General features: G+C 27.5%; 1 protein-coding gene across 1 annotated transcript in view; it reads right to left on the bottom strand.

The window, feature by feature from the left end:
- Positions 1-16424, bottom strand: part of LOC132933613 (uncharacterized) — a 35361-nt gene extending 18937 nt beyond the window's left edge. The window contains exons 1-5 of the mRNA XM_060999884.1: positions 14096-16424; positions 7084-7203; positions 6173-6328; positions 2071-2208; positions 1855-2001 (exon numbers count right to left, since the gene is read on the bottom strand). Coding sequence (XP_060855867.1) covers positions 1855-2001; positions 2071-2208; positions 6173-6328; positions 7084-7203; positions 14096-16424 — 2890 coding nt within the window. The remainder of the gene's footprint in view (positions 1-1854; positions 2002-2070; positions 2209-6172; positions 6329-7083; positions 7204-14095) is intronic.
- Positions 16425-16742: the final 318 nt, after the last annotated feature.

Genomic DNA, 16742 nt, shown 5'->3' with positions numbered 1-16742 from the left:
TATAGTAAAAACCGTGACAACAAGCGTGTTTTTACATTGACAACACTGCAAGAGTTTGAACGTGCATTTTTGGTTGAAATGAGACGGACTCAGCGGCAATAATTGTAGGGGAAAAGACTCTATTGGTTTAAATATCATGAAACTCAGACCAGGAACTGCACCGAAATTGAAAGGTTTTGGACCGAAACTTTTTTTAAAATCTTGGGACCGCAACCGGACCGGAACCTATATTTTGATGTAGAGGTTATTTGGTTTTTTTCGGTTCCAAAATCCAATAGATATTTATTTATAGTAGTAGGCATAATATAATTATAAAGTTAGTTATTACTACTAATTAGTAATAACTTAGAATTATAAAATCACAGATCTATAAAAGTTTATCAACACTAAGAAATAATAATATTATTATGCGTACAACAAAATTGTCATAAAACGAATTCCAAAAATCCAAATTCTAATTTCTATGTAATCTATAACAAGCCCGGTACCTACCTGCGTTCAATTATTATTGAATCGCGAATCACAATTTACAACAACTAATGTAGAATTTCTAAAAATAATAACAGTTTGTACGTTTATAAGTGTTTCAGAGTAAGTTGTCTTATAATAGTTCCCTAACTAATATGCCTGCAGAGCTGCAATTATAATATTAAATACCTAATGTGGGTATCGTCTATTAGTTTGAAATTTAAATATTATTAACAGATAAAACAGGTAGGTATAGTGGATACCTAGTTATGTTTTAAATATATTACAATTTGGTTTTGCTATTCATATACAATATACGTATTATATGCCAGTAATGTCTTTTTCAAAAATCTTATAGTGTTTAGAATTCGTGAAATAGTGAAACTTCCATAAACAGTCAGTAAATTATTGAATAAAATAGTATATCTTTTATAGTTTTAGTGTTAATGATATTATATTACCTAAACTCTGAAATAGGTACACTTAATTAAAATTAAAAGCTGTCATTAAATAGAGACAAGGCTGGGCAAGTTAATGATTTTTTTTTAACTCAGTTAAGTTAAGTTAAAATGTACCAATAACAAAAAGTTAATTTGTTTATAGAACGCTAGCGTACTTAATTTTTTTCTAACCCAAAACTAAATTATAGACTATAGTGCTTATACAGTATTTCCATTTAAGTTAGATTCAAATGATATACATTTTTAACTTTAAATGATTTGAGGTGAATATTTTTTGATATTAAAATGAAATAGACTGTAATAGTAAAATATAATAAAATTAAAAACAAAATAAATTAATAACTTAACTTACTTCTAGGTTCTTAATATGTTAATTTTTTTATACAGTACTTAATTGATAAAAATAAAACAAAAAGGAAAGGTCAAAATATAAATGGTTAAAACCGGTATTAACCGAAACCGAAACGGAAATTTGATATTTTTGAAAACTGAAACCAGAACCGGAACATCAATTTTGTATTTTTGAGAACCAAAACCTAAACCCAAACCGATAGAATCATAAAGGTTCCAGTCCCTGACTCAGACCATCTAAGGGCAAAAGTCGTTGGAAAAAACTGCGATGGATTTGAAAAACAGAGCTCATTATTTTGTGCATCTCCGGTATTGTTTAGTGTGGATTTACAAGTGTATACAAACAATGGTATAATTTATTTAGGCACCAATCAAAATTCATTAGACAATCACATCGCACTGTCACACTGATGAGTTATGACACAATGCGGATAATGCTATTTCGAAAATCAGACATAATATGTTGCTTAAGTATACCAAAAATAATAATTAAAGTAAAAAGCTTTCGTTGAATTGTTCACTACAGTATAAACGAGCGACTTATGTATATTTACTTGTAAGCTTCTTAACTCACCATCTGGTTGCTCGTCGTCGATGAAAGTATATCTCGGTGATTGGGTGTCATCCTCAAGCGTTTCAGTTCTGTATCCTGTTTCATATGTATCAGTGCCTTCCATATCAATAGCAAATTTTTCTTCGTAATTTGAAACTTCGAAATGTTCTTAAAATATTAAATCATGTTTATTTAAATAATTTTTATTGACGTTATTAATATTTTAACATTACATACCCAGTTTGATTAGACTCATATTGTAATTGAAATCATTTCCATCACATGATATAGAATTTTCGTTTAAAATTTGATCAGATAATTTAATATACGGTGGTACTTCTTTTTCTAAATCCAATGCAGAGTTGTATCCACGATCTAATAAAAGTAAAAGTGTTTTTAAATTTTCAATATTACTCCTCTATTAAAAAATCTATATAATCCCGTTTAGATATCAAAAGACTTCAGTTTAGAGACGTATCCAGATAAATAATACTTATATATCACCTTATCTTGATAAAGATTATATGACTTATAATTTAACTAAAAAAAAAATCGTTAAGTCCCAGATAAATCTCAATGTCTTAATACATTTCATGAAATACTATTTACCTTGGAGCTTTTTTAATAATCAGTGTATACAAAATGGCTACGTATAATTTTACTATCAAAAAGCAAAAATGATTGTACCTAAGGTATACAACAGCTGTTCCCAACCTTTTGGAGACTATTACCCATAAATCAGGTTAGATATTAACAAATATCCCTCGCTCCGAAAAAAAAGTTGACAAAAATAAATTAAATACAATCATCAGAGTCATTTGGACATAAGATAAAGTAACCCCCAAAACTATTAACAACAATTCTATTATAACAAAATTACTTTTTGAATCGTAAAAAAATAGTTTAATCTTTACTCCTAAAAAATCGTGTTTTACCCCTTGGGTAACCCCCGGGTTGGGAACCGCTGATATGCATCTATAGGCCTAAAAATATGCATAAAGTTGTACGTGTATTCTAATAATTCTTTTAAATCTAATTTAGTACAATTAATTGCCTACCTACTGAATATCAATTTTAATAAATCTGTTGTATAAATAATTATTTATTACGTAGTTAATTTTAAATTAAATAATAATTTTATAAAAGTATTAAAGCTTATTATATTTAATTCATTCTCATTGACCACCTAAAGCTGCATTCAATCGTTTTAAACATGCATAGTTATTTCTCCTTAATTAATAATTTTACTTACTCAGTTATATCAGTTAATTTTAACCATACTTATGTGAAACTGGAAAAATGAATCCACGATAATGGTGTACCTAACGTCACGAGATCATAATTTAATAACTAAAAAGGATTTAAAATGAAAATAAAACAATCGATTTTTTAATATTCTTAACTATAATAGACAAGGGTTAAGTATAATGGTAATAGAAGTTACATTATTATTATGATAAGATTAAAATACGATTATTGTGGTGTCAACATTGGCTAATCTCATCATTCAATTACCTAGTTGGTTTATTTTTAAAATAATTAATTGTACGTCAAGGTATTTAAAACAAAAGGATGGAACGTTTAATAAGCATCTATAATAGGAATAAGAGAAGTGTAGTGAGTATCAACGACGAATTAACGAAAAAATAAATTGTTGACGAATACTATAGAGAACTAAACTATGATTTAACTAATCCTGAATATTAACGAGTTTTTATTAACGAGATGTTAAGTTCAGTTGTATATCTAGTTTTTAAAAAGTAACTTGAAACATAGCAAGTTAAATTATTTTAATTACAATATGCAGGTACTAATTTATTATATAGTTAATTAATTGTATAGTCATGAATCATGATAATTTTGTTTTCTAATATAACCACATGGCACATAGGTAGGTTTAAAATATATATTATTGTTTTATTTCACTAATTGTTAAAAATCCCTGTATGGTGGACAGTGTTTGGACTTATCTATATAGTCATTTGTATATCTTTTATCTTATCTAGATAAATAGTAACGAAGTATCGAAACGTTCATCTTAGATAATTTTTTTACTAATCTAAATAAATTCATCTAGATACATTTTTTATTGATAAAAATCGTGAAATTGTACAAACGCATTTTTAAATATTTATACAGAATACAGATTCTCAAATAAAGTTTATGGTTTATAACTAATGTAATTATTTTTATTTATATCATTATTATTATATTCCTAGTGCCCAACTAAAAAATACCTAAATTTAAAACCATTTAAAAAATAATTGTATCCCTTATTTTATCTAGATAAAAAAGAATTTATCTTTATCTTTATCTAGATAAAAAGTACTTATCTAATCTGAACACTGATGGTGGAATCAGCAGGAGCTATAGTATGAAGATTTGGTTAAGATTATTGAAATCGGAGTAAGTAATAAGACTACTATTTTTAAGTCATCAGTTTGGGTTTATACTAGATAGGACTGATATTCTGCATGAGGCAGATTCTGGAGAAATAAACGGAGAAAAAATATGTTTGTGTATGGTGTTTAAAGAATTTGAGAAGGCATATACAAGGCTGGGCTAGTTAACAATATTTTTAACTCGTTAAGTTAAGTTATTCTAAAATAATAAACTTAAGTTAAGTTAAAAGTCACTCGTAAATTTTTCGTTAACTCGTTAAGTTAAAAGTTAACTTTGAAAAAAAGTAACTTAATTTAGTGAAAAGTTAAAATTTACTAATTTATTTAAATAAAAAATTCCAGACACGTAATATAGTTTATTAGATAGTTTTTCTTTACGCCCAAGAAAATTACTGGGGGAATTTAAAATGATACATCAAAGTAAAAACCTCATTCAAAAATTGTCATTATTCTTCGGACGAAAATTAACTTAATTTAGATACTTTTGAAATAAAATTAACTTGAAGTCAATGCGTTAATCTTGAAAAAAGTGACTTATTAAGTTAAAAGTTAATTTGATAAAAAAGTAACGAGTTAAAATTAACTTAATTTCAACTTTTAACTCGTTGATGCCCAGCCTTATGCCGCATATGATAGAATTATGAGTTAATAAGGTAAAGAATACCTACCAAGGGTGTATTTGAAAGTAGTGGAGGATGTGTATGAAAAGGAAACGATGAGAGTGGTGAGTGGATCACTAGGTTTCATTAGTGAATAATTAAGATATGGCCGGTGACAGACACCTACATTGAAGTGTATGTCAAGGGTGTCTTATCCTATAAAGTTGGGAGTGAATATTTAAGACTATTAATGAAAGAAAAAGAAAAAAAAGATATATTATTAAAAAAATAAAATAAACAGAAATATTATTTACAATGTTATAATAATATGTTATTAATGTAAATTGTAGACGGTGAAATTGGTTGATAAACTATTTTTGGACTTGAATTGGGATCAAAACAATGTTTAATAATTATACATTTCAACGGAAAATTACAGACTCAAACACATTACCAGATGACCCAGTTTAATAAAACATTGCTGCCGTTTCTTTTAAAACCTTAACCTACATAATAATTGACTTCCATATAGAACAGAACAGTAGGGTTCTATCTAGAAATTAGCCTACCTTTTCTTTTATTTCTTTCAATATATACTTCTAAATGGCCGAGTACAACTAAAATCAACTAAATTGCATTGTAAAAAATGTTTTGTACTTAAATTGTAACTTGTGCGTGTTAAAAAAAATAAAAGTAACTTTTAACTTAAATATTTTTGGATAAACTAAGCAAGAGAAATGAGTTGAAAAATTGGTGGTCTAGTTTTAATCAGTCAGAATATAATTATGTAATTTTTAAGGATTTAATTGATTGGTCAAAAAATTCGATAGTTTTATATTACAACCGATTGAATAGTCTAAATATTTTAAAAATTGTATTGAGTATGTGCAATGATTTAAGTATGATTTAAGTAAATAAGTAGTGTCGAATTTTCGCGATTTATACTTGTGAATAATAACATAAAAACAATAATCGTGTGATGATAAATTATTATTCTTATATGGAATTATAATAATATGGAACCTTAAAATTTGTACTTAAAACGCTTCTTAAGAAAACTAACAAGTATTTTCGAAATTTTCAATTAATAATAATATTAACGACTTATGAGGAACCTTGCATAACAATTGTAAAATTAATAAATTCATCGCTTCGTACATGACCTTAAAAAGTGAGACGAATAAAGTTCTTGAAAAATTCAGATCTGTTTTTGAGACATTTCGTTGCTTTGAAAGTATGGTCGTTATGATGGACTAAATGTCGTTTATTATATTATTATGTTATAATTCGTTTACAATACCCTTAATTTAATATTAAATTAGTTTATATTTAACTCACCTACAGATGGTGAGTTATCAAACATGCAATCAACTGTCTGTGATTGGGAGGCGTCTTCGTGGGATTCATATATTATATCTGTTTCGTTTGTACCAGTGCTTTGATATTCAGTATAATATGAACAATTTTGTTCGTCGTCAACATTTTCAAAACTCGCTATAACACAATGTTTTATTATTAATCAATTCCAGTTATACAATATCAATGTGTAAATAATGATTGCGACCCGGATGTTGATGATATTCACATGAACCAAGGTATTTTGGTACATTATAGAAACGATGTTTTTCTAACTTAAAATAATATGTTCATTAACATATGATTCTCTATAACTTATTTCCATTTAGCATTTTTTAAGTTTTAGATCATTTTAACTTTTTTATTTCAACAATCGAAGGAACAATATCGAGTTAATAATTATTAGTCATTGACTCATTGTTATATTTTTATATTTTCAACAAGTCAAAAAAAAACCACAACTTAATTATTTTTAATAATATCTGATTACGACGATAACAATAATTAATAAATACGTATGAATATTACCCTTAAACTTATTTAATATTATTTCCCCTAGGTACAAGTTACGAAAAATGCTTAAAACCAAATCTATTACTAAATTGTTTTCTAGTTGAAACATAGTTTTCAGATTAAAAATCACGTAAGTTTATAGTTTATAAATTTTATTTTTTGAATAAAAAATCAATCAATAATGTTATTATTTTTAGCAGTTTTACTAGCATTTATTTTTAGTATTTAACCATTAACATACAATACGAAATGTAGGATATTTTTTTAGGGGGTTCATTTTTTTATTTTTTTGATGGCCTAATTACATTTTTAGGCCATTTTTATAGGTTTTTAGGTCATCAACATCTGGGACCTAATAATTGTTAATATTATATACCTACCTTCATTTGATTCGCAATTAAAGTCACTTGCAGCATAATGTATTGTAGAATTTCTGTTAGACATGTTTTCAGAAGGACACTCAATAATTTGTTCTTCTACATCCTTGCCGAATTCATCTTCTAAGTAACCAAAAACCCAAAACCAAATAATTTTAGTGAATTAGCAAGTACTAAACAATTTACAGAATGTGATCCACGCGTTGTTTATCCTAGGCAAAAGCAAAATGTTTTCCAACACATTTGTTTAAAATCTGTTTCTTCGTTCAAAGCCATATTTATTAATTAAAAAAACGTATGACAGTCGATTCGTAAATTTGGTTTTTATTTTAACTTGCAATAAAACATGAGTAACATAAGGTTAAAACTTGGAATTTTTTTCCAACATCGCTATTTTGAGTTAGGCGCGTTTTATCTGATTTTTTGTGGTATTCGTAATTGACAGGACAATCGTTGTATAAAAAATATTTTTTAGGAAACTGCATAGGAAAAGTCGGAAATCTGGATGGCAAAAATATAACAGGGGTTCCATCTGTCTAGCAAAATATAAATTAAAAGTATAATATAGCTTTACTGCATTCGCTTACTTTTTCATAAAATGACGAAACGTATGAACTTGAAAATGGGAATATTGAGGTTCTTCTCTGGTTTTTATAAAATTCGAGTTTTAAAAATTTTTAATCGCAAACAGAAATAAAAATTTGGATTTGTTAACAAAATTTGTATTTTAACTGAGTAATATGTTCTATATTAGAATACGATTTGCAAAAATGTATTAGCTGATATAGTCATAGAGAAAAAAAGTCGAAAAAAAAACCGCGACTTTATAATTACTAAATTCAGTATCAATAAGGTGGGTAAGTGGAAGTCGCTCTGCTGTACAGTAGGTTACAAGTGAGTCACTGTAATGGATGATGTTAAATTTGAATTCAATGATATAATATAATTGTATAAGAAAAACGATTCTGAGCGAAGATGGTCAGTCAGCCTATAATATTACTATGTATATCTGATGATATTATTGCGAAGAAAGTTATTTATATATAACCTATTTACGTGGAACCTTGATTAAAATGTTCAATCATATTAGATATTAAAGTTGAACATTTAATACATTTTTAACTATAAAATAATTATAAAATTTTGTAAAATTTTAAACTTTAAAATTTAATGCTTATAAAAAACCTAAAAAAATTGAAAACTGACAATGTCCGTAAACAGCTCAAAAAGAGTCAAAATATTTTCAAAATTGTATGGTGTATAGAAAATAAAAATATAAACATTCAGTAAAATTTTCATGTATCTACAAATGTTTTTTTTTTGAATAAGAACAAAATAACTAATTGAAAAATTGAGTTCATATCCAATCTTAAAAAAATATGAATTTCAAAGGCTCAAAAAAATTTAATTCGATTTGCTTGTGGACATTTTTTTTTCGATAAAAGTAAACAAACTTTTTAGTAATTTTGTATTACATATTCAAATATGAGAATTAAAAAAAAAAAGGTGGGTAAGTGGAAGATGCTCTACTGTACAGTAGGTTACAAGTGGGTCACTGTAATGGATGGTGTTAAATTTGAAATCAATGATATAATATCGTTGTATAAGAAAAACGATTATTAGCGAAAACGATCGGTCAGCCTATGATATTACCAAGTATATTTGATGATATTATTGTGAATAAAGTAATTTATATATAACCTATTTACGTGGAATCTTGTTTTAAATTTTCAATCCTTAACTTTAAAAGTTTATAAAATGTTAAACTTTTAACTACAAAATAATTATTAAATTTTAAATTTGATACATTTTGTCAAATATCGAACTTTGAATGCTTATAAAAAAAAAATTGTGCCTATGTATTTTTAATAATTTCAAACTGCTATTTTAACAATACCTATATCAGGAGTCTTGTATTGCATTTTCATGCTTTTTCACCCAACAAATAATATGTTTTTGATTTATATAGAAAAAAAATAAAACAATTTAAATTTGAAATTGTCCGTAAACAGCTCAAAGAGAGTCAAATCAATTGTAGAAAATACTAATACAAACATTCAGTGAAATTTTCAAGTATCTACAGTCATACGTTTTTTAAATCATGGGCGTAACTAGGATTGATTAGTTACAGGGGCTAGAGTCCTAGAAAACGAAAGTGTAAATAAGCCGTCGAAGGCAAAGCCCCCACACCCCCCTAATTAGCGTCACTGAAATTTAATAGTCACAAAATTTTCTCATTTTCGTCATTTTTACGTATTGTGTCAAAATACAAACTTTAAATGCTTATAAAAAAAAAAATTGTGACTTATGTATTTTTAATATTTTTCAACTGCAATTGTAACAATATAATAGGAGCCTTGTATTATGTTTTTAACTAACAACATTTTATTAATATTTATAGAAAAAATTGAAAACTAAAAATATCCGTAAACAGCTCAAAACAAGTTAAACATTTTGAAAATTGTATCGTGTAAGAAAAATGCTAATACAATGGTAAGGTATATTCAGTGAAAATTTCGTGTACTTCATTCTACAGCCATTATCGATTTTGCGTAAAAATTACCGTTTTTCCTTAATTTATTTTAGTTTTTCCCGGTGCTTTTGAAAACTAATGAGAATTTTTATTTTTGATCACACAGTACGATGCAACTAATATAACTATTATAAGAATAGGTAGGTACGCCAATAAGGGTACCTATTGAAATATAATAAAATAATATATAATATTATAATGGGCCATAGGGGCGTTATATAAGCTTGAAGCTAATATGTAATAAGCAGATAAGCTATGCACAACACGCACATTTGGGCGCATATCGATTCCGCCGGCTACTGTTTATAATATCTACATATCGATTCCGCCGGCTATTAATTCCGCCGGCTACCGTTTACAATATTTACACATTGATTCCGCCGGACATTATTCATCCCCCCCCCCCCCCTTTGTATATGTATTTTAAAATGTATATTCTATTTGGTATAATTTGGACAATATAAATATTAGTATTTAATTAATATGTGTATGTGAATATACATATATTGTTAATTGTATATAGTCTAAATTGTATAGTTCAAAATTAAAGTGTATAACTACTTTTGGTAATATTTGGAAACAGTTAATAAGTGAATTTATAAATTTTATAAATCTATAAATCTATTTTTGATATTGTGCCAAATTAACGTTTTTACAACCATCAGGTTTCTTATAATATTATGCGTGTAGCGCACGAGTAATACATTTTATTTCAAACCGTACCTATTGCTATAACGTATTAAGCTACGTATTTATTATACTGATTACCTACCTATGACTCTAACTGAAATCTTATCTTTAAGATAAAATATAAGACTATAATAATAGTATATTTATGTTGGCTCGGTTCCGCTTGTTAAAATATGGACTTCCCTTGTTACTTCTCGCATAGTTGCTGATCAGTATCGACAGTATCGATCTAGTTAACGAAATTGCTCCACGAGTATAAAGTGTCACACACTCGCACATTTGTATTAGGATCTTAATTACAATTTGTTACATTTTTAATTACAATGAACTTTACTATTATATCAAGTGAACGAAAAAATTATTTGATTTTGTATAATAATAGTAAATATTATAAAAAAGATTACATGAAATATTTGGATGCTTTTAAATGGCAGTGCATACATAAAAAGTGTACTGCGAAAATATATTTAGATCAAGCAGTTAAGAACATTTAAAAAAATGAAAGTACACATAATGTCAACCATCACCAAGAAACTGAATCAAGTATAACAAAAAAATCATTTTCTAATGGACTCAAACGAAAATCGGAAGACGAATTGGAAAGGCCTTCAAAAGTCATAAATAGAGGCATTTTAACTAATCCAGAACTAACACAAACGTTTACAGGTACAGATATCAATAATATTTATCAATGTTTATACCGTTCTCGTAGCTCGTCATATCCGAAACTCCCAACAAATATTATAGAAGTAATCAACGTAATGAGCGAGCGTCAAATTAAAACTGTCCAGGACGAAAACTTTATTCTTGTTGTCGGTTCAGTGAACAAAATTATATGTTTTTCAACAGAAACGAATTTAAAACTTCTATGTTCAGTAGACAAAATATTTGTGGATGGTACTTTTACCTACTGTCCAAAATATTTTCTTCAGCTTTTTACTATACACATCTTCAAGAACGGACATTATATTCCACTCGTGTACTTCTTACTACCAGACAAATGTAAAGACACATATGCACTATCGTTCGGATATGTGGTTGAAAAATGTTCGGAAATAAATTTATTATTCACTCCATCGAAAATAGTTTCCGATTTTGAAGAAGCTATACATATTGGTGCAAAAACAATATGGCCAGAAATAAGAATGGTTGGTTGCAGATTTCATTTAACACAAAATTGGTGGAAACGAATTCAAAGTCTTGGTAAACATATAAATTCAAATACACATACAATACTATTATTGTCGTATTATGTATTATTAATATTAATTAATTTATAATTTTTATTTTTTAGGCTTATCAAAAGAATATAAAGACGCATCAAGTGAAATAGGTAATTGGCTAAAATGGGTATTTGGCTTACCATTACTAAATCCAGAAGAAGTAAGCGATTGCTTTACGACAGATTTGATGTCAGTTTCTCCAGATGATGAAAGGATAATAATTAAGTTCTGCGATTATTTAGTTGAATATTATATTGATGAAGGTGCAAAATTCAATCCACGTATTTGGGCATCGAGAGAAATAACATCAGAACGTACTACAAATAGCTGTGAGTTTTTCCACTCAAAATTAAATTCACAATTCACAAAAGCTCACCCCAACATTTTCATATTCACCCATGTTTTAAATAAAAAAATACAAACTGACACTTACATACATATAAACGGAATAAACATCGAGACAAATAGCAAAAATAGTGCTTTTAACAAAAAAAAACAAAGTATTAAAAATTTATCAAATGATTTGAACGATAATAAAATTTCTAGGTTCACTTATTTAAAACATGTGCCCAAATATTATCAAAAGTAGTTTGATTTATACCTATATTTTTATTTTATATTTATATATTATTATTATAATTTTATTCAATTTACATTATACATTTTAAAATATTATAAACATAATATTAATTAGAAAAAAATGATTTACATTTATACATTTTCATTTTATACCTACATAGAATTTATTATATAATTGTATACAATTTAGGGCCAAATAACATTCATAAACAAGACTTTGGCTTAAGAAAATAAAAATTAATACTTAAATTAAGGTTGGTCGAGAGTTCGAGACCTACCTTAAGTTATTATCACAAATTTTTATTTTTTAAATTATCAAATATTAAATGTAGATTTTATAAACAGTAGCGGGCGGAATTAATAGCCGGCGGAATCAATAATTCCCCGCAAATTTCTTCCGCGAAAACTATGACCCATATACGATAAATTCGTACTTGGTACATCCACTTATATTATATTATATATTATATTATTATAATATTATAATTATTACATATTAATTATTTTAAACAATTTTTTTTCTCAGTAAGGATTTAGGTTTTAACTACGAGCCTATAAGGAGGGGCTGAAAAGTAAAACCTTTTAGGGGGGCTAAATACTAATATAGGAGGGCTAAGCCCCCCTAGCCCCCCTAATTACGCCGATGCTACCTAATTATATCAGTGTAGGTATTTAAGGTTCTAACTTATAAATTATACAAAATATATACTTAAGTAATATTACAAGTTACAAGTATCTGATATTAAAATTGGAATTTTTGACAAAGTATCTGAAATACGGTATACCTACTAGTTTTTTGCCGTCAAACAAAATTTTATAATTAATTAAACCAATAGGCTTGCAAACGTTATAATAACGTTATGTTTGAAAAAAAACGATTGAAATTTGTAAACGTAATTACAACGGAAAGCGGTAATCAAAAATAATTAAATGCCACGAAACAAAACATAATGATTAACAAAATAATATATTATATATCATTAAACAAAACATATTAAAGAAAAACGTAATTTATAGAATATCATTAAACGAAAAATATCGCAAAACGTAATTTATAGAATTTCATTGAACAAAAAATAACGCAAAACCGCAAAAACGCAAAATAAGAATATTGTTACATGAGAAATCGAGTGAATATCAAATGTTGTAAAAATATGATTTTCAAACGCTCATAAAAGTTTAACTTGACTTTCTTGTAGATATTTTTTTTCTTGATAAAGGTAGACAAACTTATGGATAATCTTGTACTACATTTTCAAATCTTAGATTTAAAAAGAACATTTTTATGAATTCTCAATTGAAAATAATTAGCTAATTTGTGTGATTTTTCCATATTTTGTCAATTTTTGAACTTAAAATGCTTATAAAAAAAAACTGTGACTAAGGAATTTTAATATTTTTCAAATATAATTGTTACAACATAACAGAAGCTTTGTTTTTAATTGTGAAGCTTTTTACTTAACAAATAAAGTTTTATTGACATTCATAGAAAAAAAACATAAAAAAGTTGGAAACTAAGTATATTCGTAAACAGCTCAAAATAAGTCAAAATATTTGGAAAATGTTATGGTGTATAGAAAATGCTAATATAAACATTCATTGAAAAATTCATGGATTTACGATCATTTGTTTTTGAGTTACAGCAAAAGCCAAAATCGATATTGTCAAAAACCAATTTTGCGTAAAAATTCCCGTTTTTCCTTAATTTTTATTTTGTTTTTCCGGGCGCTTTTGAAAACTATTGGGAATTTTAAATTTCGACCTTCCAAAACTACCAACTAGATTCATTTTCCCATCGAACAAGATACTGAATTTAAAAATCGAAGCAGTATTTCGACTACTAAACGTGTACACATACACAAAATTTTTAAAAAAAATAAAAAAAAAAATTTAAAAAATAAAAAGAGTAACGATATTTACAAAAACAAGAATTATTGGAAATGAGTTATTGACTAGGAAAAATAAAGTGTTATCACTGTTTTTTACTTACGTTCAGGGTTTGGTAATGATTGAACGGTATTTGATTTGAGCGAATTTTCATTAGTTCCTCGTCCACCGGTAACGATTTTTTTTAAATTTATCGACGATCTGTGATTTATGTTAGGAAAGTTAGATTCAGTTGTTTCATATGGATCTTGCACTCTGATTGATATTTGATCGTGGGCGTAGTATGTTTTTTCACCTACGTCCGTTACTGATATTGCACTTTCAGTAGAAGTATTTGGATTCGGCTGCACTCCTACATAGGTTTCGCTGTTAATACTTTCTACTAAATTGAATATTTCATTTTGGATATTTTCAATAATATCACATGCGTTTTTCATAAATTTCTTGTTAATATTAGGAGTTTGATTTCCACGTTGAACCATCAAATTCGGCTTACTTATCAATTCATTTTTTTTTTCCTGTTTGAATAGTTTTGTCCACATTCCAGCATTGTTTGTTTGTTCATCGCAGGTTTGTCCGCTGTTAATTGCTTGTTCAGAATTGGTATTTTTAAATGCAGAATCGATTGTTATGACACCGGAATCAGTTTTACTTGAATTTCCATCTTTATACATTTCAGAATGTTTATTATTATCTTTAGATTTATTACGTTTTTTTGATTTGTGTTTATGTGATTTTTTCTCAGATGTCTTACGCTGATCAACAATAGAACGATCTTCATTTAATATTATGTTTTCAGCATTGGTTTCATTTTTATTGGTGTTAAGTTTTTCTGAATTTTCTGAAGACTTGTTAAATTTTTCCAATTTTTCTTTATTAAATGTAGACATTAATAACATGTCTTTTAATTTTGTAGTAAACATTCCAGCGTCAACATTTTGATTAGTCCTTACATCAGCTGTGTTCTCCTCATACGTCAAATCAACAAGTTCTATTGATCGTTCTGATAGCTGTTTATAATTTTGATAGGTTCCAATTGATCCAAAAATATCATCAACATTCTTGTGCGTATTATCAACACTGGAATTTTCAACAGTTAAAATATTTTGATTTGCCTTTTTAATGTTATTTTTTGTTTGATCATTAAGATCATTTGTTTTATTTATTCCATCATTTTTCTTTGAAAGTGTTCTTGTTGTGCATCTTAAATCACTTATATCATCATTTAAATTTAAAATGATGTTTTCTACAGTTTCTGTTAATTCTTTTTGGTCGTCTTCCCTTGATTTCCTGAGTGTTTCCTTTTTCTTTTTATGATATTGTTCTACCACATTAGAAGTACTTGTAGTTTCAATATCATTCACAACGTCTTCATTGTCACTCCTTACATCTATTACACCAATCATCTTTCCAACATTTAATTTTTTGTATCGTTCAGTATTCAAAATATTCAAATGTTTATTACAATCTATGTATGTTTCAGATTCCCGGTCGTTTTGGGTATGTTTAACACGTGGGTCTCTTCCGCTCCTAATGTTGTGTATATTAAAGTTATCAGCGCTACGCAAATCATTTACAACACCAAATCTGTAACTTGAGTTCATGTTTTTTAATTTAATGTTGATTACTCGTAAGTCCTCGTCTAAATATGTTTCTTTATTGGTGTAACTTAATGGTGTCAATTCTTCAAAATTATCCAACCTGTACGTATTGCTATCACGGTTTATTAGCCTCGGATCGCGTTTTGATGCATTGAAGGTTTCAAATTTGTTTTCTATCGGTTGACAATATTTTATAACTGATTCGCAACGGTACGGTGAACTAGGATATTCCTGTACACGAATAGAGTTATTATTATTATGAGTATATTGGTGTCGATCCGATGGTCTGAATGAAGTAGAAGTAGATGGGCTTGCATTTACAATCCTATATGGAGAAAACGGTCCGCTTTCAATTTGTTCCACGGGCATCAAATGCTGTAAGCTTGTAGGGAGATACGGTTGATTATTATATCTATTCTGGTAGCCGTAGTTCGATGGCCTTTTATTTCTTATGTTTGGAATATTGACGACATTATTCATGTTAATTGGTCTGGGGGAAGTATTGTTTCTATAATACGATTTTACGACTGGTTCATCACATTCTACATTCAACGATAGCGGTGTTTCATTTGAATCGTCGGTGTGGATTAATGGACGTGGTGTTGTTGCTGAGTTTTGTTGTGGTTGATTTAATTGACTCAATGTATGGACTACTCCCGTGTTATCGTTTATAGTTTCCCCGTTTCTTTCTGGATTATTTGGCGATACCATAATAGAAATGTCATTTAAATATTCATGATTCAAGTATATTCCAGTGTACTGATTTTCGTTTGTTCCGTATGAAAACTCAGTTAGGGCGTCATTTCTAGCAGACCACCCCTCGTTTGACATTGTACTAGGTACTAGACACCTTGTCACTTAATATAATATATTGTTTTATTGTTTACATCGTTTTGAACGAAATCTTGTTCTACGCCTTAAATTATGAATAGACCATACGAATATTGGAAGAGCTGGATAATTATGCAGGTATTTTAGGAATCATATTTAATTTCTTGATCACCTAAGAAAACTGAAAAAAAAAACATTTAATTTTAAATGTACAATATTAATTGAATATATTTTTGATGGTGTTTTATTATCAATAAATTATTCTATTAAAAAAATATATTTTCATATAAAGTCTTAATTTGAAATTACTGAAAGAGT

This window comes from Metopolophium dirhodum, chromosome 1 (genome assembly GCF_019925205.1).
Source record: "Metopolophium dirhodum isolate CAU chromosome 1, ASM1992520v1, whole genome shotgun sequence".
NCBI lineage: Eukaryota > Metazoa > Arthropoda > Insecta > Hemiptera > Aphididae > Metopolophium > Metopolophium dirhodum.
This window is presented reverse-complemented; position numbering and strand designations above follow the sequence as displayed.